At 42.7% G+C, this 23182-nt stretch overlaps 3 protein-coding genes across 7 annotated transcripts; 1 reads left to right on the forward strand and 2 right to left on the reverse strand.

Annotated features, from left to right (window-relative positions):
- Window positions 1-648: 648 nt before the first annotated feature.
- On the forward strand, window positions 649-9981 carry TATDN2 (TatD DNase domain containing 2). 5 transcript variants are annotated; one of them, XM_072420478.1, is made up of 8 exons: window positions 650-805; window positions 2246-2430; window positions 4039-4367; window positions 5991-6797; window positions 7296-8123; window positions 8427-8554; window positions 8974-9157; window positions 9683-9981. In XM_072420478.1, exons 2-8 carry the CDS (start codon window positions 2379-2381, stop codon window positions 9821-9823), a joined length of 2469 nt encoding a protein of 822 aa, XP_072276579.1. In that variant the 5' UTR covers window positions 650-805; window positions 2246-2378; the 3' UTR covers window positions 9824-9981. The 5 variants fall into 5 exon arrangements, with proteins under 5 accessions (XP_072276581.1, XP_072276579.1, XP_072276578.1 ...); XM_072420480.1 differs by lacking the exon at window positions 2246-2430 and having other exon boundaries at window positions 649-805; XM_072420477.1 differs by lacking the exons at window positions 650-805; window positions 2246-2430 and adding an exon at window positions 2461-2672.
- An 878-nt stretch (window positions 9982-10859) lies between these two features.
- On the reverse strand, window positions 10860-14222 carry LOC140336992 (ghrelin-like). Its single transcript, XM_072420484.1, has 5 exons — window positions 14064-14222; window positions 13138-13283; window positions 11925-12014; window positions 11687-11798; window positions 10860-11136 (listed from the first exon to the last, which is right to left on the reverse strand). The coding sequence occupies exons 1-5, from the start codon at window positions 14173-14175 to the stop codon at window positions 11105-11107; spliced, it is 492 nt and encodes a 163-aa protein (XP_072276585.1). The 5' UTR covers window positions 14176-14222; the 3' UTR covers window positions 10860-11104.
- Window positions 14223-15113: 891 nt separating this feature from the next.
- SEC13 (SEC13 homolog, nuclear pore and COPII coat complex component) lies at window positions 15114-23182 on the reverse strand (the record flags this gene model as incomplete). Its single annotated transcript, XM_072420483.1, is given in 9 exon segments — window positions 15114-16214; window positions 16822-16968; window positions 17054-17174; window positions 18242-18375; window positions 18564-18697; window positions 19092-19243; window positions 19542-19657; window positions 21525-21569; window positions 23165-23182. Coding segments are annotated over 9 exon segments (963 nt in total). The 3' UTR covers window positions 15114-16103.

Genomic DNA, 23182 nt, shown 5'->3' on the forward strand with positions numbered 1-23182 from the left:
ACACACATACAGTGTCAGGGGGCGGGGCTCCCCTGCATGCTCCCTTAGGGGGTGGGTTTTAATTTCTACCTTAGTCGGGGGCAGAGCCTAATGTAAATATACATCGTCAGGGGGCGAGGCAAGCAGTGTACAAGCCATGCCAGGGGGTGGAGTTACAGTGATATGCATTGTCAAGGAGGTTGGGCTTCAGATATATGTAACGTGCCAGGGGGTGGAACTGTAACTGCGTTCTCCCCAGGGGGTGGAGTTTAAATGACTACATTAAAAAGATGGCGGTGGGCTTCATGTACATGTATAGTGCCCGAGGGCGGGGCTTTGCCTATATAAAGTATCGGGGTGGGGCTCCAGCTGCATGCTCCCAGAGGGTTGTTTTAAGTTACTACCTTAGGGGGCGGGGCTTTAGGTACATGCCCTGTTACTTGGCCGAATATTCGCAGTGACGGGGTTCTGGTCTATGTACTATGACTTTAAATTAGAGGATCTCCCGTTCCTGTCTAGAATAGTGGGGCATCTCCTGGTCTTGTCTATTGTAAGGGGGCGTGTCTCCACGTGATCGCTGCATGCTTATTATGACAGAAGTTGGAGGCTGCCCACCCACTTGGCTTTTGCAGCCAATGAGAGCACGGAAGTAATTATTCAGCATTACAAGGCCAAACACCAGCCGTATACAGGGTGACCGTCCAATTAGTTTGTCGAAGGGGGCGGTGCCGCGCTGGGTCCAGGCCTATCAGTGAAGAGCTGTGGCGCGAGAGGAATTTGGCGGGCCGAGCAGGGAATGAGCCCTATGAGCATAACGCGGCCTGAGGTAACCAGAGACTCTGTGGGGGCACTAAATGTACCAGCATGGCCGCCCGTTATCCTCCAGCATATCCATAACCATTGTCACCCCGGGGCACCACATCTACCAGCATAGCCAGATATTATCACCCCGGGGCACCAGGGGCCCTTGCCCTCTCCACCAATATAAGAGGTCCTCTCCTACTGACCACCAATACTCGGGGTCTCTTCACCAATATAAGGGGTCCTTTTTCTGCTAACCATATACATAAAGGGGCCCCTTCCCTGCAGACCACCAATATAGTGGGGCACTACACTCCCCTTTATTGTGGACACCAATATATTTGTTTCCCAAGTGATATGAACAAAAAATGTTAATGTGTATATTAAAGCATTGTATTTTAAAGCAGAACCTTTACTATGGAATATTGTGACCAGGCAGGTCCTGATTAGTAGAAGGTACTTTTTTAATACAGGTAGTCCCCGGGTTACATACGAGATAGGGACTGTAGGTTTGTTCTTAGGTTGAATTTGTATGTATGTCAGAACAGGTACATTATTCTAATAAATGCAATTAGGACAGATGTTTGTCTCAATATATAATTAGGCAGCGTGGTGTCAGTTACTGTATAAAATCCTCACTGTCAGTTAATCACATACACAGCAAAAAAATCTTTATAGAGCCTGGACATTTATTAATTTCTGGAGCAAGCTGTGCTTTGATATACAAAAAGAAACAACTGCAGAGTTTGTCTTGGTCATTAAAGAGTTACAAGAGGCTGCAGAAAGAGCTCCATCCTTAAAAAAAATTTTTTTTTTAATGTATTTTTTCATGATTTTGTTTCAATCTTTAATATACTCATACTATTATATTATACTGTAAAATAAACTTTCATGAAAAACAATGTACTGCTTTTAGACATATAAAACCGGAAAGAAATGAAGCGCTAGGGAGGTTAAAAAAAGGGGTGTTGGCACCTAAAAAAAAAAAAAAAAAATACAGAATTTTTACTTTACATAAAAGGGTTCTCTACCCTTTTATGTAAAGTATAAATTCTGAGTTTAGGTACTCTTTAAGATCACCCAAAACCTCAGCTGTGTTTAGCAAAAGATTTCATCTGCAAGTCATGCAATCCGCCCCTCCAGGCTCTTGTACACATGCGAGAAGCTCCGTTTGTATCTAGGAGTCCTTTAACCCGGGGACTACCTGCTCTCACCTGTCCCTTTCTATCGTCTTCAGCTCCTAGTTCGAGTTTCCAATCTTCGTCTTGATTGGCTGGGTGGGAATCATTCCACTCTTGCAGCCCCACATGTTTTATAGCCCCTGTCGCTCCTGCAATAAAAATCCTGCCTGCAAATGTTCTTTATAGTTTTGTGCATGGGGAAAAATGCAAAAAGAAGCTCCTTAAAAGCAATTGAAAGTCTTACACCTGCCGTTGCAGTAAAGCAGCTGCTCCCTTTTTCACAGTTTTCTTTTCCTGGCCCTCTGCTGAGAAATGGAAAGTAGAAGTATTTTGGAGCTGAGCAGATGACAAGTTTTGTTCTCCCTCCCCTCCTCATACCCATGTGATAGGAACTCAGAGGGAGAGGCAGTATGCTGCATGACTGCAAGGCCTGGAACTGTCAGCAATGCAGTCTTTGTGTCCTGCGGGGGTAAGTACAGATGCAGAGCTTTCACTGCCACTGTCCATTAGGAGAAAAAATGATTTCATTGGAGTTGTGTGTTTATTCGTATATTATTATTCAGCCATTGTGCATGGCGCTGAGCAGGGGAACTGCAGCTTCCTGTGCAGATAACACGTAGGCCTGAGAATGGTTTCTGTGTATGGCGGGGACAGGTGTCCTGCAGTACAACAAATGCAGGTTTGGTGAGTTGCATGCAGTTCAATTAAGAGGTTCGTCATCTCCTTTGTTTGATTTTTTTTCTGCTGACATGCAATAGGCAGAACTGAAAACTTCAGATAAACGTTCAATTATCTTGTAGCATACAGTGCAGCAGACTCCTGGCAGAGGGGTATAAAGTTTGTTATATACAGCCCACTTCCTTTTATTTCAGGACACGGGGGTCTTATTTCTGTTCATTCTTACAGTGTTTACAGTCGTCACCAGTACAGGAAGTAGGGGAAAATCTCTCATTAGGAAGAGGCAGACCTTCCTCTAACATTCCATTGTTTCTCTGGCTGAGAGCTTTTCCAAATAGCAGCAGCAATTAAATCTGAATTTGAAACGCTCAAATCCAGACCAGTGTGTGATACCCCACTCCCCCAGGGGGGAGGGTCAATGACTGCCTTCAAAACAGAATTACAAGACACAGGGTGTCACTTAACTTGCTGGACACCAGAGAATACTCCCTGCAATGAAGGTGAGTATTGTGTCAAGCGGCACTTTTTTCTTTTCTTTTTAGTTTCAATATTAAAAAATGTGGACTTCTTTCTACCTGAATAAATCCAAAATTTTTATATTATGGACAGGATGAAAGTTAGAACGTCTGAGGGGTTTTTGTTTTTTTCCTGTGGGGAGATTTCCTATTGCTTTTTGTAACTCTGATGCTCCTTTGGAAACCAAGCTGAGGACATCACCAAGGGAGGAAGGCAGAGACAGCTGGCTGTGTCACTATTGGAGAGATTCTCCACTACTTCCTGTTCCTCTGACCTTTATGTAGGACAGGAAGTGAGAGGAAATCTCCAAGGGGGGTCACAGATGGCAATACAACTGCATGATTCTATCCCTTTCACACCTACTTTTTAATGTTTTACCTGGGGTTGGGTTTTTAAATGACCATTTAGGGGGCATTTCCAGAACTAGATAAGGCTGTCGGTGTCTTTGTTACCCCAACTTTCCAATCAGTAAAAATGTTCTAGAGCAGTTTTCTCAATCAGTGTTCCTCCAGAGGTTGCTAGGGGTTCCTTGAGCAGTTTGTGCCTCTCCAGTCAGGGTAACTGACACAATGATCTTTTTGGCTATCTGTAAGAGTGACATTTATCTCCATGGCCAGCAATGTAAGAGGAATTACTCTCACCGACCATCATGCTAATGTACTGTGAGCTGTGGATATAGAAATTATAGCCAGGGGTCCCTGAAGACCTGAAAGCTATTTCAAGGGTTCCCCAAATTAAATTGTTTTTTGGAATGTTGTTGAACTTTGCTGACATTTGCCAAATGTCTTGCACGTTTGTATTACCAATGCCATAAATTGACAATATTTCCTGTTGACAACTGAAGGTCAGAGCCTTGCTTATTTTTTTTTTGTCCCCCCCACAGGCACTATGGCTGATAGGAGAGGTTCGCGGAAGCATAAATGGTCAATTCCACCAGAAATATCTCCAAGTAAATACTTGAGAGGCTCTGATTCGAAATTTCCGAGCGGGGTCTATCGCTGCAGAGATCGGACTTCTGATAGCTCCAGCCCACCCAGGGAGAGGCAAGTAACATTGTATCCCTATGAGAGTACGCAGAAACGCTCTCTGGATCTCAGGGATGGCGGTAACTCCATAGAAAGGGCGCAGGGCAGAGGCCAACAAAGGACAAGCAGCTTGGACTTTCAAAGATCTGAAAGACAGAAGATGTCTACACCTTCTCCAGTGATGGAGGTAACGCCAACCAATGATGACCCTTATTGTATTGGTGGTTAGGGGTACAGGTAGTCCCCGGGTTACATACGAGACAGGGGACTGTAGGTTTGTTCTTAAATTGAATTTGTATGTAAGTTGGAACAGGTACAATATTTTATTAAATATAATTAGGACAGATGTTTTTCTCAACATATTAATATTAGGCAGGGTGGTGTCAGTTACTGTATAAAATCCTCACTGTGAGTTAATCCCAAACAAAGCAACAAAAAAAAAAGAAAAACTTGTGTAGCCTAAAAAAAACTGTATGTGGCCTAGACATTCATTAACTTCTGGAGCAAGCTGTGCTTTGATATGCAAAAAAAAAAAACTGCAGAGTTTGTCTTGGTCATTAAGGAGTTACAAGAGGCTGCAGTAAGAGCTCACCCCCCCCCCCCCTTAAGATCACCCACAACCTCAGCTGTGTTTAGTAAAAGATTTCTTCTGCAAGTCATGCACAACCCCCCAATTTCTCTAAAGCTTGTTAGTCATGTTTGGAGGTACTCTACATTGGGTCCTAAATTAGTACTAAAGTTTCACTTTTACAAATGCTTGATCAGGTCATTCATTATTGCAGAAAGGGGCAGACGATGTCCCTGCTACAGTAATGAGTAATGAGTAATAAGCTGAGGCGCACATGCGCAGCGTCGGCTTTGGTTTACAGGGAAACCTGGTAATATGGACTTCCCTTGCATGTGTTTGGGATGAATGAACTTCTGAGCAGGACTTGCGTCTTCCTGGCACATCGAGTCGAGATGGTTGAAGATCGTCTCTGGGATGAAGAAAATGAAGATGGTGGTAAATGGCAAAGAAGCAGTGAGTCACACGGGATTAGTTCTTCTTTCAAGTGTACCTGTTTCCAAAAACCTAAATGAATTATTAAAACACTTCTCTAGGAATTTCAGGATTTTAATACTAGCAATGCAAGGCCATTATCCACATGCAAAAACAAAGGTACTCCCAGCATTATTAAAACCCAATCACTAAAATCCTTTATAACATGCAGTTTAGCGATCCCTGTAGTACATGTAGACAGGGAGTGGCTGCAGGAGATTAGCAGCAATGTAATTTTGGGAAAAGGGGAGGTAAAACAGTAGTAATAAGCAATGGGTCTGGTTTAATAAAGCTCTCCAAGACAGAAGATAGGCTACCATGGGAGAACCTGGGTTTACCAGCAAACCTGGAATAGATCTGGTCCAGGATTAGGAACATTTGCTTACTAAAAGTAAGCGATTTTTAAGAAATCCATTCCAGGTTTGCAGGATCACCTAGGCCTACCTACGATAGCTATCTTCTCCAGCTTTGGAGAGCTTTAATAATTCAGACCCTTTGTGCTGTAGCAAATTTAAGTGGGGTGTTACTTTAAAACCAAATGAGGAAAAAAGAATCTCCCACCATGCAAAAAGAGAATACCTTTTTATTACTGTATATCTGCAGAAGTAAAGAGACTGAGTTTTGTCTTTTTTTTTTTTTTTCAAAGTCTTTAGACTTATTGATAAAATTTCTATAAATGGTCAGTTAAAATAATCAGTACTGGGATTTATTTTTCAGCATTATCTGGTTATAGTCCAATCAATTCTGTTTGTTATTGAACTCTGTTTGCAGGGAGATCACCGATTAGAGATGAATGATGACAGCAAAACAAAATCTGAGGGTTTGCACAGGGCCCGGGGACGAAGGCTCCATGCTCCGTCCTTGCTATTTAAGAGAGCGTTCAGCGACATTTTGGGAGGTTCTCCGAGACAAAGAAGATCACTGGACAGTCAAACGACAAGTCAGCCAGAAGCAGAGAGGATAACTTGTCTCCAGCGACAGGACTTCAAGGATTCAGAGCCTTCACCCAGGAAAGACAACCCTGAGAAAGAGAGTGCAGATCATACAAGCTGGTTAAGGAGAACAATCACAAAAGAGGTTGCTAAAGAAGAACCAGAGGTCTGTAAAGAGGAAGAGGAGGCCCCTAAACAGAAATCAAAGCCATTACCCAGGATGGACACCCCCGGGAAAGAGAGTGCAGATCACCCAAGCTGGTTAAGGGGGACAACAACAAGATCAGTTTCTATAGAAAAGTCTCAAGTCTGTAAAGAGAAGCCAGAGGCCTGCAAGAAGGAAGTCATGGTCCATAAACAGAAATCGGAACCATCATCCAAGACATACACCACAGTGAAAGAAATTGCGGAGGAGAAATCATCATGGATTTCGGGAAGTCCACATCACCCAAATTACCTAAGGCAAACTATTACAAGGGCAGCTCCTAAGGAAGAAATGGAGGTCAGAAATAAGAAACCAAAGGACCATAAGGAGAAATCAGAGGCCCGCAAGGACGAAAAGGAGGACCATAAAGAAAGACCAAGGGCTCCAGAGGACACATCACGACTTGTGTTCATAGATGACTCTGATAACGATTCTGATACAGTGAGTACCACAATGTATACAACTCATTGTTTGTCCGTACATTAAATATCTAAACGTTCCTTTAGTTGATCAAATCCTTTTTCTAGTCTGAAACGGGCTAAAGTTGTGTACAAATATTAGGTTTTAATTGCCTCAAAAGTTTGTAATCATTTTGGTCAAAGTGTTTTGCACAGCTGTTCCCCAGTGCTATTCCCTGTCCTGATATGTCACTGAATGACTGACCGCTAACAACTTTAGTGGTTTCCTATGAGGGAGAATGCAGCGGGGGCACAGCTGAGTTTCCTCTGTATCTGGCTAATTGCCACCATTATGGACACTTCCTATATATAAAAATTTCTCTCCTGTGTTTAGTCTGGAGTTCAGCATTAATCAGCCTGTCAGCCCAATAAGATGCTACATATTACCTAGTTTAAAGTTTGGAATTAAAAATTCACATGGTCAAAGTCACTTACTGCAAATCCTGATTGTTTCATTTAAATGTGTTTCTTTTCTAAATAGGGAGACCATCTGGATAAAGATCCATCTATAGGAAGTGACTTTTCTGATATAGAGGATATGGGCACATTGGCCAGATTTTCTCAAGAAGATTCACCTCTGCCAGGTTGTTCTGCGGAAAGCACCACAGCTGGGACATCAACACCCAGTTATGTTATGCACCCTCCCCATTTATATGGGAGCTCATGGAATAAGTATACAGACCTGTGGCCCACCAGCCCCTTGTACAAACCCAGTGTGGAGCAAAACACGTGGCGACAGGGCGTCCTTAACCAGAGCTGTGTATCAGACGTTTACGTTAATGCCGAGTTAAGCAAGAACACGTCCAGTGAAAGTGAAGACGAGGTTGATAAGAGACCAGAGAGATCGAGCTCCCCTTTTACACAACGGACATGTGATGACAAAACTAAAACCGAACAACGGACTTTAGATATTTCTTCCGCTATGGACTACAACACCCCAAAATTCTTGCGCGAGGGTTTTATAGACACTCATTGCCACCTGGATATGCTCTTTGCACGGCTGCAACATAAGCATTCTTTTGCAGATCTTCGTAAACAATATGCCTCTACGTTCCCCTCTGAATTTCAGGGCTGCATCACAGATTACTGTGACCCCCGCACGTTGGAGAGGCTTCCGTGGCGAAACGTTCTGAACGAGAACCTGGTCTGGGGGGCATTTGGATGTCACCCACACTTTGCACAATATTATACCAGTGAACTGCAGGAGGAGATGATGCAAGCTATGCGGCACCCAAAAGCAATTGCCTATGGGGAGATGGGTCTGGATTACTCCCACAAATGTTCAACGACCATGTCGGATCAGCATGCGGTAAGCCTAAAGGGTTCTGTATATATCTGGCAGTGCAGTTAAGAAATTCTGGTATTGACCAGTTTGTATGGGATTAGTCACAGGTCCTGTGAATTATTATTTTTTTTTTTTTTTTTTTTAATCTGCCTTTTTTTTTTTTTTTTTTTTTTTGCATGTTGCTGCCTGGAAATGTGGGCACTTCCTGTTAGATCCAACAGCTAGGTCCTCACAGGGTCAATGAGAAGCAGCAGTAGGACCAGTCATTGACAGACATGGTATTTACAAACCATTATTTATTAGCTTTTCTTGTTTCCTTGTGGGTAGGTGTTCGAGAAGCAGTTGAAGCTGGCTGTGCAATTGGGAAAGCCTCTTGTTATTCATTGTCGGGATGCAGATGATGACCTGCTTAAAATAATGAAGAAGTGGGTTCCCCGGGACTACAAGATACATCGGTGAGCCGTGTGTCCCATAGAATGATGAACTGTCTTCTGGGCTCATGTTACTAGCTATCCCCATTAAACACTTCCAGCCCACAAACTCCAAATTATTGTTCCCTGACATGATGCCTCATGCTTAAGAAATGTTTCATCCAAATTACTTTGCTATGACAGCTCTCTGTCTCGACTAACTACCATAATCATGTGATCTTTGTGGCAGCCAATCTTGAAGATCACTTGGGTTTATTTACAAACAATCCCATTGACACAGCTGTTGTAAAATGTATTTTGATAAAGCTTTTTATTCAGCGTGCTTTTTAAATATATCAGCAAGAAAATTGCTGGAAATTGTTGGCTTATCCCCAGACCGTAGTAGTTGCCTATTGCCATTCATTCTTCATAGCTGACTCTGTAACTAGTATTCTTTATTTCAGACACTGCTTCACTGGCAACTATAAAGACATTGAACCCCTCTTGAATGAGTTTCCAAACTTAATGGTGGGCTTCACTGCCGTCCTGACATACTCTTCAGCAGCGAGTGCACGGCAAGCTGTTACTCGGATCCCGATAGACAGGCTGATCATAGAAACAGATGCTCCGTTCTTTGTACCTAGACAGGTAATAATGATGGGGACTTGATAGAAATGGGGCCTTCTGTAAAAAATGGCTCTTCATTTTTTTAATTTTTTTTTTTTCATCCACAACCTTTTTCCAATTCTATTTCTGGTCTTACAACTGAGGAGTGTGCACCTTACTCTGCTGAAAATTGGCATGCAGTATCAATATACATTTATATAGATCTGACATATGCCATATGACAGGGAAAACTGAGCCAGTCCCATCAGTCTCTGCACAGAGGAGCTGACACTCTAATGCCCACCCACAGTCGCACACTATTATTATTATTATACATTTATATACCTCTTATATATACTGCAGTGCTGTACAGAGAACATTGAGCCAGTTCATGATGTCTGTACCACAGGAGCTGACACTCTAATGGCTTTACACACACTGGCCAGTTAGGAACAAAATTTTAAAAACCTGCAAGATGGTTTACTACCTTTCTAAGGTTATTCTTGTATTCTCCATGTGGATGAGCGGTCTTTATATGACATAAACTCTGCTTTTATTTTTCTCCAGGTACCTAAAAGCCTGTGTAAATTTTCACACCCAGGTCTCGCCCTGCACACTGTTGAGGAAGTTGCCCGCTTGAAGAACTTATCCCTGAAATCCGTCATGACAAAGGTCCGTGATAACACCCACTGGCTGTATAATATATAAATCTGCTGAAAGTGTTCCATTGAAAAGAAGCCATTTGGTGCCTTGTTTTAAATAGTCTTCTTTAGGCGTTCTGGACCTAGCATGGTGCGTATTCCGTTTACTGATATACTTTTATTGGACGTCCTGTCTAATAAAAATAAATTATTTTTATTTGATAATGTCTTCCTTATTATTTTCCCAGCTTGTGTTTAAATCAGAATTTTACTATATATTAAAGATCCTTTCATCATGGTGGAAATCTTTATGGTATTCCCAATCTGTCTGACGGCTATGTGAGGGCATTTGTTTTAAAACATCCGGATGAGGAAAATCAAAACCAGCTCAGCCACCAGGATGCAGTGTAAACATGTCTGCCTGAGTTCACCTGAACGGGAAATGCAGGAAAATCTTCCCAAAGTGAAATTATAACTGCAACCTGAGCAGCAGAGCAAAAAGAAGGGCTCCATGTTTTATCATTCACCGGATCACATCAAGCACTCAGTGTTGAGGGGGTTCAGTACACTTCCAGGGCTTGTAAAAAAATTTTTGGTGTTCGACTGGCAGGGATGCCTGTAATATCTATAGTAAGTAAATAGCATCTGCTCTTGGGATAGCCATATATGTCTGTATATATATTTCTGGGATGGATTAGCTAATGCGAACACTGGACTCACTATGGATATTGATTGATAATTATATACATGATTTTATAATTATTACTTCAATTTGCTAGTTGAACAGCCTAAACATCCTTTTAACTGTAGCAAATCACAAGGTGAGAGGCTGCAGCAGCTGGTTGTTGTCAGACATTTGTGAACACAGCAGGATTTTCATGGCAGTCTCATCTTAGACCAGAAAGTAGATGGTGACCCTAGATGATTACTAAACAAACATGGTTCTGTCTTGCTGAAAAGACCTCATGTGAATGGTTATGATCACCCAGAGGGATTACACTGACCTATTACTAGGCATGCAAAAATAAATCTGATACAAGCTGCACTTTAACCTGCACAATACTGTGACAAATGCAGAGACTGGTTTCATGACCACTCAGTAACCAGGGACAATTTTCCTTTTCACAGTTACATTGCAATGAGTGGAGGCCATGAGAGCCAAGGATAAGGTAGCTGTACACAATTCAGATCTGGAATGCTCCTCCAGCATTTGCTGCATTTCATAAAGCAAACAAACACACAGCACTTCTGCCATAAATATCAGTTTTATTTTGGGGTCACACATGCAAGAGCTACTAACAGTTTCTGAGGTTAGGCAGCAGGGCTCAGCGAGTTTAGGGCTTCATTCTCATTGGCTCCAGGTATTTTCATTTTTGCCCTCTGTAATGAGAAAGTGAAAGGAGACAACTCGCTATTAAAGCTGTTAGTAGGAACCTCCCTTATAGAGCCTTTTACTTTTGCTCATTCAGGGCTCAGTGACGGGTCCTTTTGACTGAGCCAACCACCGATACCTACCTCAAGCTCTCCCCCATACTATATTCCTTTGTAAGAGCCAGGAGTCCAATTCGGATCTTTTAATAACACCCTCCATTCCCTTATATAACAGTGTTCAGGACTGGTGATTGGTCATTCAGAACTGAGCACTTCCACCTGGGAGGAAAGTGGAGAAGGGGAGTCACTTGCTCCCCCAAACCTGAAAACATCAGGTTTTCCCAAGGGCTATGACAGGACCAATTGGGGGGGGGGGGTAATTAGGAGAATCTTGTTCTATTAAAATTGTCACTTTAAGGTGAACCTGTAATTTTCAAATAAGCTGCCACTGCTGACCACTAAAGACAATTTTGGCTTTTATATACACTTTAAATTTAAAAAAAACAAAGCGATATGTTTTGACTGGCACCACAAAGTACTAAATTTGTGGTTTCCTTACCTAGCAAAGACCTCAGAGAGAGGAACGAGTACAGGAAGTCCTGCACCGCGGCCTTCTGCTTCTCCAGCTGCTCCTGCGTCATCTTCATACTCATGTCCAGAGGAATTGTCACCTGAAAGTCAACAAGTGCAGTTTAGCAGTTTGTTCTGCTCTTAATTGGGCAGTATGCAGAGTACACAGGCTGGGAGTTGAAGTACCATCCCAGCCAGTAGTTGTAGTAAGTTTAGAGTATACCAACCCCGATCCCCTTCTGCTCTTCATCCAGGTCATCCTCTGTCTCCCTGCGATTCATACCGCCAGGTCTCAGCTTGTTCTGCGATTGCCTCCCCTGGACAAAGAAATAATGTTTAAAGAGCCTGCTCATGTGTCACACATTGCACATCAGGCTTCAGAAACCTCTAACAGCAGCAGTCACGTTTATTGTTGTGTTTGTCTGGCGATGTGTTTTATTTAGTGCCTTATTTCTGATTGTGCTGCAGCTGTTTGCAACCTGCAAGTCAATGTTAACGCAAGTCATAGCATCTCAAGTGCAAACCGGAAGGACCTAGGAACATGCTGCATGTGCCATGCTTATAAGTCTCATGTCTATATATTTAGACTCTCAGGGCCATGTCTGACAACTCACCAGCATCATGATTGCTTTGCTAGCCAACCACTGAAATGTTGCACTTTCTGCAGCATTCTAGGGCAGCCATTCAGTGAGAGGAGGTTGTCCCCTTAGCAGGAGTTTCCCCCAACTTAATTCATTAATCTGCCATGGTGGATTGATAAAAGAAGGATTTGGAATAATCTACTTCATAAGAATGGACAAGGGTTGCCTGTCGTTCGTCCTTTCCCCTCTCCATTAAAGAATGGTAGAATGGTGCTGTGTATAAAGATTGCTCCCAACATCAATCATCTGACATGTGTGGGGCTTAAGGCTAGGCCCAGGTAAACAGGAAGGTTGTGGTGTGATTACTGCCCAAAAACCACCCCCGCAGTTGGGGCAACAAAGCAGCTGGCAACCGCTGGGAACTGGCCAAACACCAGTGCTCCCTTCATGAATTTAAATGTCCGATGAATGTTCATGATCATCTTGTGCAAAAATCTGACATGTACATGGCCCCCCTCCCCAATGTGTTCGGCGCTGACATAACATCTGCAGGACATCTGGCCAATCACAGGACTCTCAGGGTCCCCTTTACCAGTGAGTTGCTGTTGTCAGCGCTGTAGATGTTGATGTCATGGAATATTGATCAACAACTGAACTGAAATGACGACTGTGCATGTCTATGTGTGAACATGTGTCACTTCTCTCCACCTCTATCCCTAGCTATCAGAATGTTTCAGCCAGTGAGGGATTTCTATTGCAGGAACTGCTGGCTGCGTCATGAATTTGGTGACTCAATTTATTCAACATTTCTTTTCAATACCAATCTATGAAATACATTTGAACAAAAACAACTTCTTACCGCAATCTTCTGCATGTCCACTGGACTCAGGAAGGTTAAGCCGGCCTGGGTCTCCTCCGTCCACAGAAGGCAAAACAAAACCGCCCCGAAGATGGCCACTTTACCCAACTTCATCCTGAAATCACTGGTTACTGTGTGGTCTGTGGCTGGAAGATAAAACATGAAAAATGCAAGGCTGGCAGCAATGCAAGCCTATGGGTGTCCGACCAAATAAGAACAAGGTGGAGCTGATGTTGAACAGTTATTTTAAAGAGGCAAAGTAAGAGAGGATCCTCTATATTTACTACAATGAAAAAATATGGAAGATCGAGCATCATGTAATACGTCAGAATGTGTGCTTACTGAAAATAAACTTCAGGGAAATAACTATATTTATATATATTTAAATATGCTGCTTCATTATGAACTAGCACAGCAGTTGGGGCAGCAAAGCAGCTGGCAAGGTGGCAACTGCTGGGTAATGGCCAGGTACCAATGCTCCCTTCGTTTGCACGTCAGATCAATGTTCATGATCATCTTGGGCAAAAAAATGACATGTACATGCCCCCCCGATGCGTTTGGCAAGTGTGTGTGTGTGTATATATATATACGCCAAATTTTTATTTTCCCCTATCCAGTCCTGAGATACACACAGCCCTACCCTAGCAAAGCCCTGTTCATCAACTGATGAGACCTCTTGTTTACAATAAAGCTTACAGTATTTGTCCTCCCCTAAGACTAATTGGACAGTGACTGCAAAAGCAGCACTCTGATAAGGTCAACTTTAGCTTTGTTAACACATGAGCACTGTGCCAAAACTGACTGGCTCCTTGTGCTGCTTCTACCCCTGAGCTCTGCTGAAAGAAACTGATACCTAAACTGCTTGCCTTTAACAAAAATACATCCAATGATGACCATATGCTACCCATCTATCAGATGTTACTTACGTGAGGTTTCCGCTGTAAAATGTCCATCCTCAGATGTCTGCTTCATATTTATACGAGACAACAAGAATGGCATTCTCGAGTTGTCATTGGAGGAACACAAATTTCCCAACATGGGAATGTATGACCTGAGGCTGTCAGCGGAAACCTTTATGGGTTGCATTATTCTGATATTTGCATTATTCTGATATTTGCATTTGTGGTTTATCACACCGCAGCAAAGATAAGAGACGACATTACAAATATCTTCCTCTGCTTATCTCAGATATTTTGTTTGTCAGTCTTTAATGGAACAAATAGAGATTCTTTTCCCGGGCCCTTCATTGTGTGGACACATTGGCAAAAAAAAAAAAAAAAGAAATACTCGGCAGCTACAGATTTCCACCACCTTAGCTGATTGGTCGGTGCAGGCGAGACCCCAAACTGAACATAAGCATTTGCTTTGAAAGAATGAATTCTTTGTTGTACCGTGGTGCTGTTGGGTCTTCCATCGATTGGTACATGGGTACATTTCCCAGGGCACATCTTGCCATGATGATAACAGTAGACCATGTCTATGCTGTGAATCCCTTGCCCACATTTTTACCATGGAGTAACCCTTGAAATACCTTTCAGGGAACCCTGGCTTATTTACCATATCCACAGCTCACAATATATTAGTGTGGTAGTTAGTGAGAAGAATGTCACCCTTACAGATAGCCAAAAAGATCAGTGGTGTCACTTAAACTGAGCCGAGAGGTAAAAATTGCTCATTGCTTAAGGAACCCCCAGCAACCGCTGGAGGAACCCAGAGGGCAATGGGAGATTGCTTTAATTGCACCCCATTTGCTCCCCAGTTGCAAGTTTATCATGTTTCCTTAGCTGCTGTATCAGTCTATCCAAGGCGGCTGTATTTGTAAAGATCTTGGCAAACCCCTCAGACAAATTTACATTACTTTACATTAAAAATGTCAGACACAGAAGTACTGCTCGGACTCACTGTAATCTATGACCGCAGTGCACAAGCACAGCGCTGATGTAAACATTATCAGATCAACCACCAGAAAGAAAGCATTATATAATAAATCAATATTTTATTTCAGCGGCTTTTTTTTTTAATAATTAAACAAAACATCTCTCCTGCAAAGTGAACGATATGGCTAAAATTTCCATTCTTTGTACAAGGAAACAGGGAATGTTTTATTTTCTCCATGAACACAATACAAAGATTTTTAAATGGGAAGAGAGGCAGAATAATATATGTAATACTACAGATAACTGGGGATTTCCTGCAGGAAACAAGCTTCTTGCTGAATAACTTATTGCACCACCATCAGGAGTAGGACCACTGCATGGGGGACTCGGGTTAAACATTCATTGTGACTGGGTCCCTTTAAATATGAAAGATTGAAGTTCACAAAAATCTCCCTGTGACAGCCAAGGAAGATCCAAACCATGTAGGTTCCTTTATGTTTAAAATTTCCCAATCTCACTGACCTATTTTATTCTTATTCATACATCTACCAATAATTTAGGCCGAGTATTAATAAACAGTTCATTATAACAAATCTGTTTTTATTTCTCACTTCTTGCAGGCATTGGTTCTGCAGCTGCCACTCTGCAAGTTATCAGATATCATTGCTGGAATAAATCTGGGCAGTTTTCTGACCAACAAATAAAAAAAGCCTACAAAATAGCTGCCATATCGCTCACTCTGGCTGCCAGTATTTTTTCTGTGGAGAAAATAAACAATATCTTCTTACATATTCTAATACGTGACTTTAAAATTTGATAGGCGTAAATATAGCCCAATTACAAAATGCCTCTTTTGTACAAACAATTAGCTTTTAAATGCCCCAGAACAGCACATTAGGAGAAAAAAAAAACTGCTTTGAGGTGGTGAAGTCCTGTATTCTATTAGAAGACCACCTGAGGGTGCTGCAGTACTGTATGGCGAGGGTGGTGATAATAGTATGTGCAAATGTCCTGGTGGGATTCGGACGCTCCAATAAAATCAGCCCAAGGGGTCTCAATAAGAAATTTATCATCCTAATGGTCGGAACATCACTGCTCGTTCTGCTGTCCGTCTGTCACGGAGGAAACGGCTCCTTGGCCCTTGTTTACGTCGCTGATGCAAGCCCATTGGCCATCGGCAGACTCTTTCCACAGCGTCACCTGAAATCAAAGCAAGGCATTGTCAATAATAGAACAAATTGGAAAGTAGTTAAAAAAACAGACCAATGCTGCCCATAGTGAGGAATACAACACTGATCACAAGACCAAATGCCCAAGCTCATTGGATTTGAGTCCTATCAGTCATGGAGGTGATGGATTACTTAGGGTAGTCTGTATGCAAATACAGCCAGCCTAGGAACTCCTCATCCACCCTTGGTTTGTTTGCCAACTGCTTGCATTGGGGTTAAGGGCTCTTGAGAGGAGTTCTAAGGCAGGGTGCTGTGACGGCAGCCATGATCTGCCTCTGCACTGCAAGAGAAGCACAAAGACCAAGCATCGTCACTAGGTCTAAAATAAGACATGTGATGAAAATGAGAATGTTTTATTTACAGATGTCATTATGATATATTAATTTTTGAGGATGACGGGAAAAAAGGAAACCACAAAAGCAAAATATAACAGATCAAAACTCCATCTTTAAAAAAATGGATTGCCTCTTTGTTGCAAGGAACCCATAACAAATTGGTGACTGCCCTTTGCCCAATTTAAATACTTCACCAGCACTGGAGTGTTTTGGGCAAACTGCATGCCAGGGCTCAGAACCCACCTTGTTATCTCCTCCAGATACAGCCAGGATATTGGCGGTGATGGACCAGCTGACGTGCCAGACCACGTCATTAAATTTGTGCAATAATTTGGGGTTCCAGTTGTCAGTGGTGGGATCGTCACAAGTCCAGATGTAAACTCTGCCGTCCTATTGGAAGACATGGGGACACTGGTTAGGTGGGGAGAGGTCAGTGATTGCTATGAATCTGCGGATCGCAGTTGGATAAACTTACCTGAGAGCAGCTGGCGATCGTGCTTGTGGGAAGGCCAATAGAAGGTGCCCAGGCCACATCTCGTACCCAGTCGCTGTGCGCCTCCAGCTTCTGATCTTCCTTCCACTGACCATCCTCCTCCCTACAGAAAGCAACATGGTAAAACATTAGTTCCTGCTTTTTCCCCAAATATCAGAAGTAATTCTATTGACATAACATGTACAATACTAACTGCAAAATTTACTTCTGTCATGTCTTTTAAGGCTGCAAGCTTTCATTCTGGATAAAGCAATGTGACCCTGTACAACAATATAAATCAATAGTGCATGACCTTATAGTACAAGAAACTCCTTCTCAAAAAGTCCCAGATTCAATCACTATGTGATGGAAAATCCTTATAATATAACAACATTGTTTCCATCACATCATAGAAAGCTGCACTGGGTGGAATCCCCAGGTATCTGAGGAAGTGTGCAGGGGGACTAATAGAAAACTGCAGCACACTTTTTTTATTTGGGGCCATAGTTCTACATTACATGAAAATGAGAAAGGTCCCAAGAGGGAAGACCTGCACCCATCATCAGCCAGTGGCATGTTGTACCAGTATAAGATAAACGTGTTGGAAAGTTGGCGCAGCGGACAATTCTGCTATAAGTAAATTTATGTTTAATGTTAAAAACTAAATGTGGTAAGAAAATTAAGGGGTTCAGACTTTTCTCTTGTCAATTGTTTTAGGTTTGCCACACCCCACTCACATAAAAGTGAGTTCTAATATAGTAAGAAGACATTCTTGACCGGTATCTATACATAAATACTCTAATAGTATAATAATGATTAGCAAGAGCCAATCCACCCGGGATTAACCCATCTGGGAGTTACTTATAGCCCTGCAAACACTGCTGGCTGCCGAACAATTTTATCCCAGGTACCCTAAGCGTCCTCAACAATACCCCTGAAGAAGCCAATAGGCGAAACGCGTCGTGCTAAGAGGCGTCTATTAATGTATAGATAATGATCAAGAACACCCCAAGTATTCAAATGGGATATGCCCTAAAACCTATTGATTTGTATACATGGTTTATTCATGTTTGCTTTGTATATGTAATATATGAACTATCGATACAAACTTGACTGCCAAATGTAACACCCCATATTCTCTTCATTCTCTTAATGTTAAAATCATTAGAAGTTAGGATGGCCAAGACTTACTTCCAGATCTTGACTAGGTTGTCGCAGCCCCCGGAGACGAATCGCTTGATGTAACTGGGCCTCTGTCCGGATGGCTGATCCACAAGACTGCCAGGGACCACAGAGGGAGCCCAGCTTACAGCATTGCACCCGATCTATAGAAGATTACACAAAATGTAACAGCAGGAATCACAATACCAGCAAATATACATTGTACTTCATGAGGTTAATCTCCAGAGCACAGTCGTTAATGCTACCAATGGGTTATTGCTGCTGCCTACATTATTACAGATTGTTCCAGGTGGTAGAAGAAACATAAACTATATATATATTTGGTCCTCACCGTGTGAGCGTTGCTGATTTTTTTGACATCCCAGGGGCCATCCCCTGTATAGGTGAGGAGGGATATGGCCCCATCTGAACTACCGCAAGCCAACATCAGTCCGAAGTCATGGGGGGCCCAACACACAGAATTCACTGGATGGGAGAAATTATCATTAGAACACACATCCAATCACAAATCTTTTGTCCTGTGACTTTTATATTTTTCTACAGTAAATAAAAAATGACCCGTCATCCTAGATTATTAATAAACAGGATTTATAAAGCACATTAATTAGGAGTTGCAGATGACAGACAGGTATAGACAGTGACACAGGAGGAGGAGAGGAAAAATGGCAAAACTTTATTTTGTAATGGTGAGGATAAGGAGAATAAAACAAACACAAGACATGCAATTCTGTGAACAAGGTTTGTGATTGCCAAACACAAGGTGACTGCAAGTGGAAACTTACATTATGGCAGAACCAATCATGTCTGTCCAGCTGATATGAAATAAACAATCAGAGCTTTTATTGTGGGACAGAAATACCTGAAGAATCGTGGCCGGTGTATTCATACGTATTCTCCCAGGTGCCATTTTCCTCTTTCCATATGATGACTTTTCTGTCATAAGAGCAGGATGCCAGGATGTTTCCATACATCGGGTGAGCCCAAGCCACCTGCCAAACCGGCCCTTCGTGTCTGAAATACACAAGCACACTTCTGAGATAACTTTCAAAATGAAGATTTTGCATCCATGTAATATTGGGGGGGGGGGCGGTATGACCTACCCGTAGTACACTGATGTATTATACACAACAGATGAATGATGGATGGAGGGAGGAGTGACGGATATATTGAGCAAGGGATAGATTCAGCCCGCCTCACCTGAGGGCCCAGGGTGGCTATCAATGTTGTAATGCTTACTGCAAGTCCATAGAGGAGGTGTAATAATGACTTGGGGTAACTTAAAAACAACTCTTCAATGCCTCTTACTCACCCCCGCAGATCTGCAATTAGGATCTGTCCTCCGTTCTTCACATCAAAGATCTTAACCGATCTGTCGGAAGAGCATGTGGCCAGGCGTGTCCCGTAGTAATCCATCTGTGCATCATGCTAAATCAAAAGGTAATACAGACTTTGTAATATCATGTATTACTTTAAATATCACAGTTTGACAGCTGCCCAGCATACAGTAACAAATTAACAACTAGAAAGCTTTTCTTCTCTCCACATGAGTGGGATTTACCAAACCTATTGTCCATAATATTTCCTGAATAATCAACTAGAAATAAAAAGTACTTAGAAAGCACACATTTGTTTTTTTACACATCACTATCCCAAAGAGGATGGAGTGATCATCGATTTATTAGGTGTTTATAAACAATCCCACGAGGAAACCTATCAGTTAAAAGCATTGGGTTTGGAGACTGCATTACTATTTTTGATCACAAATTAAGAGACCCAAATAATTTAATTATCATCCATGTTACAACTGTTACTGTTCTTGAGAATGTTAAAAGCCTATGTATGTATTCTTTATCTGAGTTAACCATAAAAAGCATTTTCTGTATATCCTTTACCGTAATTAGGATAAATATTAAAGCATTATTATTAGGACAGTGGAGGGAATTGGTGGCTGTAAAGCTACGTACACACGGCAGATTTTTATCGCCCGATAATCGGCATCGGCCACATATCGGGCGAAAATCTGCCGTGTGTACAGTCGGTGTCGTCCATCGTCCGAACGACCGTCCTGCCGGATCCACGGACGATGGACGACAACCGATCCTAATGAAAGGGAAGGGGGAGAGCGCGCAACAGGGTGCCGCTCCGTCGCTCTCCCCCTCCCCTCTCCATAAAGCATGAACGGTGCTGTATGTACAGCACCGTTCATGCATCGTGCAGTCCCTTGTCGTTGGAAAGGATCGTGAAAGATCCTTTCCAACGACAAAAATTGCAAGTGTGTACGGAGCTTTACAAGCATTGCTGAGAAGTTAATGCCAAATGTTGCTGCCTACATTTTAAGCTAACAGACAGGTTCTCCTAACACATCACCCGCTGATAACTTTGCTTGCTCCCCTGCTGCACTGTTCATCTGTCCAAGCCCTGGGTCTAGCGTTAGGTAAAATTGGAATGGGAGTGTATACAGGATTAAGGATACGCTCCCCTAATTTTCAGGCCTCACACTTGGCCACTCAAGACCTCGAAAAAGCCAAGGGTGCAGTGCCAACTCTGCAGGAAATATATGAGTGGACGGGGTCACAAAGTACCCTGGTATTACAGAAGGGCTACGACAGTGTGGCCCTGGCAAGAATGAGCATTAGTACGTGGGTTGTCAAGAGCACCTGTCACCTAAATGGGCTAAATGACGCATTCTTTTCAACCATGAATGCTACAAGCTACTGAATAACTTGGCTGTGAGCACTTCACTAAATAGCCGATATGAGGACACCTGTGTGTGTATTTTGCCTTTAAGTAAACATAATCCCTCCATAAAAAATGTTTCCTTCGAGTGAACATACATGTTAAATCTACAAACATTCTGACTTATGGTCTATAATGTCATCTGGAACAATAAATCTCAGCAGGCTTTAATTCTCAGTATTATACAACCCATGAAAGCTGTGTGGAGCGGAACCCAACATGCCTTGCTTCCCTGTTGTGTGTGTGCGTTCATTGGTTTCACTGCTCATAGCTGGTGTGTCAATAGAACCAAACTCTTTTACTGCCTGTGGACCCGGCCTCATATCCATTAGAAGCAATCTTGTCCATTAGAGATAAGGCAGCCATTGTCTAAAAGGCCATTACACATATATATATATTTATATAAACACGGCTGGGGTGAATGATGTCAGTGCTCTCTGCATTGCTGGACTGTCACATGAACCAGGATCCTTCACAATCTTCACACAATACAACAAAGTGCATAGTGCTAGTGAAATGCAAATATTAGAGAGAAAATGCCAGATTTACTACTTACAATCATATCCTCGTGTGAGGTGTCCACGGTGTTTATTACAGATACCTGCAGGAAGAGAAAAGGAAAGGTCAGCCATTGATGAGTGCAGAAGCAATACCAATCATTAACAGGGAGCTCTGGCCAAGACATTCATGTAGCTTTGCTCAGATAAGGACTGGTGTGCAGTGTTCAGTGAATCACACACGTGACAACATAGAGTGATGGAAGCCATAAAATGTGAAATAAAAAGCAGGTCAAGTCCTCAGCTCACATATCAGTGAATCCAGTGGCACACCGAAGTGTGTTTATTGGAGAGAAGGAGTGGGGTAGCACAACCACACAACATATCTATCATGTAACAGGGTGTACCCCAATTTTATAGTCATGTATATAATACAGTCTATGGTCAATTTTGTGGGGAAGCCAATTACCTAAATGAATGTTTGGGACCTAGTGCTGCAAAGGCCAGAGTGCCAACCACTAAACCACCATGCTGCTCATGTGCAATCATCAGATGTGTGCATACTGCAAGTATGAAATAAGAGATTCTAGTCTCTGTACACAGAAGGACAGGACAGAGCAAGTGGGGGGAAGAGTTAAAATGCACAGCAGGAAGGAGAACCAGGCCACACAAAGCAGCAGCTCCTCCCCTGGACTGAAATTGATTATTCTGATTTTGCTTCACATAATGTGCATTAGAAGCTGCATCATGATAGAGCTCCGCCTTCTTTCCTGGCTGGAGGACGTCCAGTGTCATCTAGCTCCTCCCTCACCAGCCTGCTGGCTCCGCCTCTTGTATTAAACTTCTTCCAATCAGAGCCTCAGCATTGTATGTTTTATATATATTTTATATGCTTCATATTTATCCACCCCGGCTGCATTTATTAAGTGGTCATCCACACGATCGCCACAAATCTGGCACAATAAAGGAGGCAAGGAGATGTACATCATTGGGAATGGACACCCAGGTTGTCTTTGTTCTGAAGATACTGCCACCTACCAAAATACTTACCTTCAGTCCCTCCCCTCCCCTCCCCTGGATCCCTAACTGTGCAGCCTTCAAAGGGGCAACATAGGTCTGGACAGGGGCCCTTATATGACCCAGAAGTATAGGGTCAATAAGGGGTCCCTGCGCACAAATTTCAGGGTCGGCATCACCAGGGGGACAAATCGGTGTCACCGGCCGGATGACCTGAGGAGAGCTGCAGCATGCCGGACTCTGGTGTCCTATACAAAGCCACTGCTAGGGAAATGGCCAACACTAACTAATCAGATTCCAGCTATCATTTTCATAGCCCAGGTATGATCCCAGAGGCGGGATCTGATTGGTTGCCACGGGTGACAAAGTAAATTCTTCAAAAGTAAATAAACATTCCACATAGAGAAATCATACGAACCTTTCATTGTCCAGAGAGCAGTTAGGTGGGTCGGGGGCATAGAGTGGGCCAGGTAGGAGATATTAGGCAGAGATAGGTGCACTGGGTGGAGAATAGAGAGGGGAGGAGAGGTAAATGGACGAGGACACTCAGCGGAAGAGAGGTAAGTAGACCGGGAACACTAAGCGAAAAGAATTTAGGTAGACCAGGAGATGCACTGAGCAGACAAGGGCTAGGTAGATGTATGTTTCGAGCTCTATGTAGGTGGCATATCGGTGCACTCACCATGTTGGCGGCTCTCCT

The sequence above is a fragment of the Pyxicephalus adspersus genome, chromosome 8 (genome assembly GCF_032062135.1).
Source record: "Pyxicephalus adspersus chromosome 8, UCB_Pads_2.0, whole genome shotgun sequence".
Taxonomy (NCBI): Eukaryota; Metazoa; Chordata; class Amphibia; order Anura; family Pyxicephalidae; genus Pyxicephalus; species Pyxicephalus adspersus.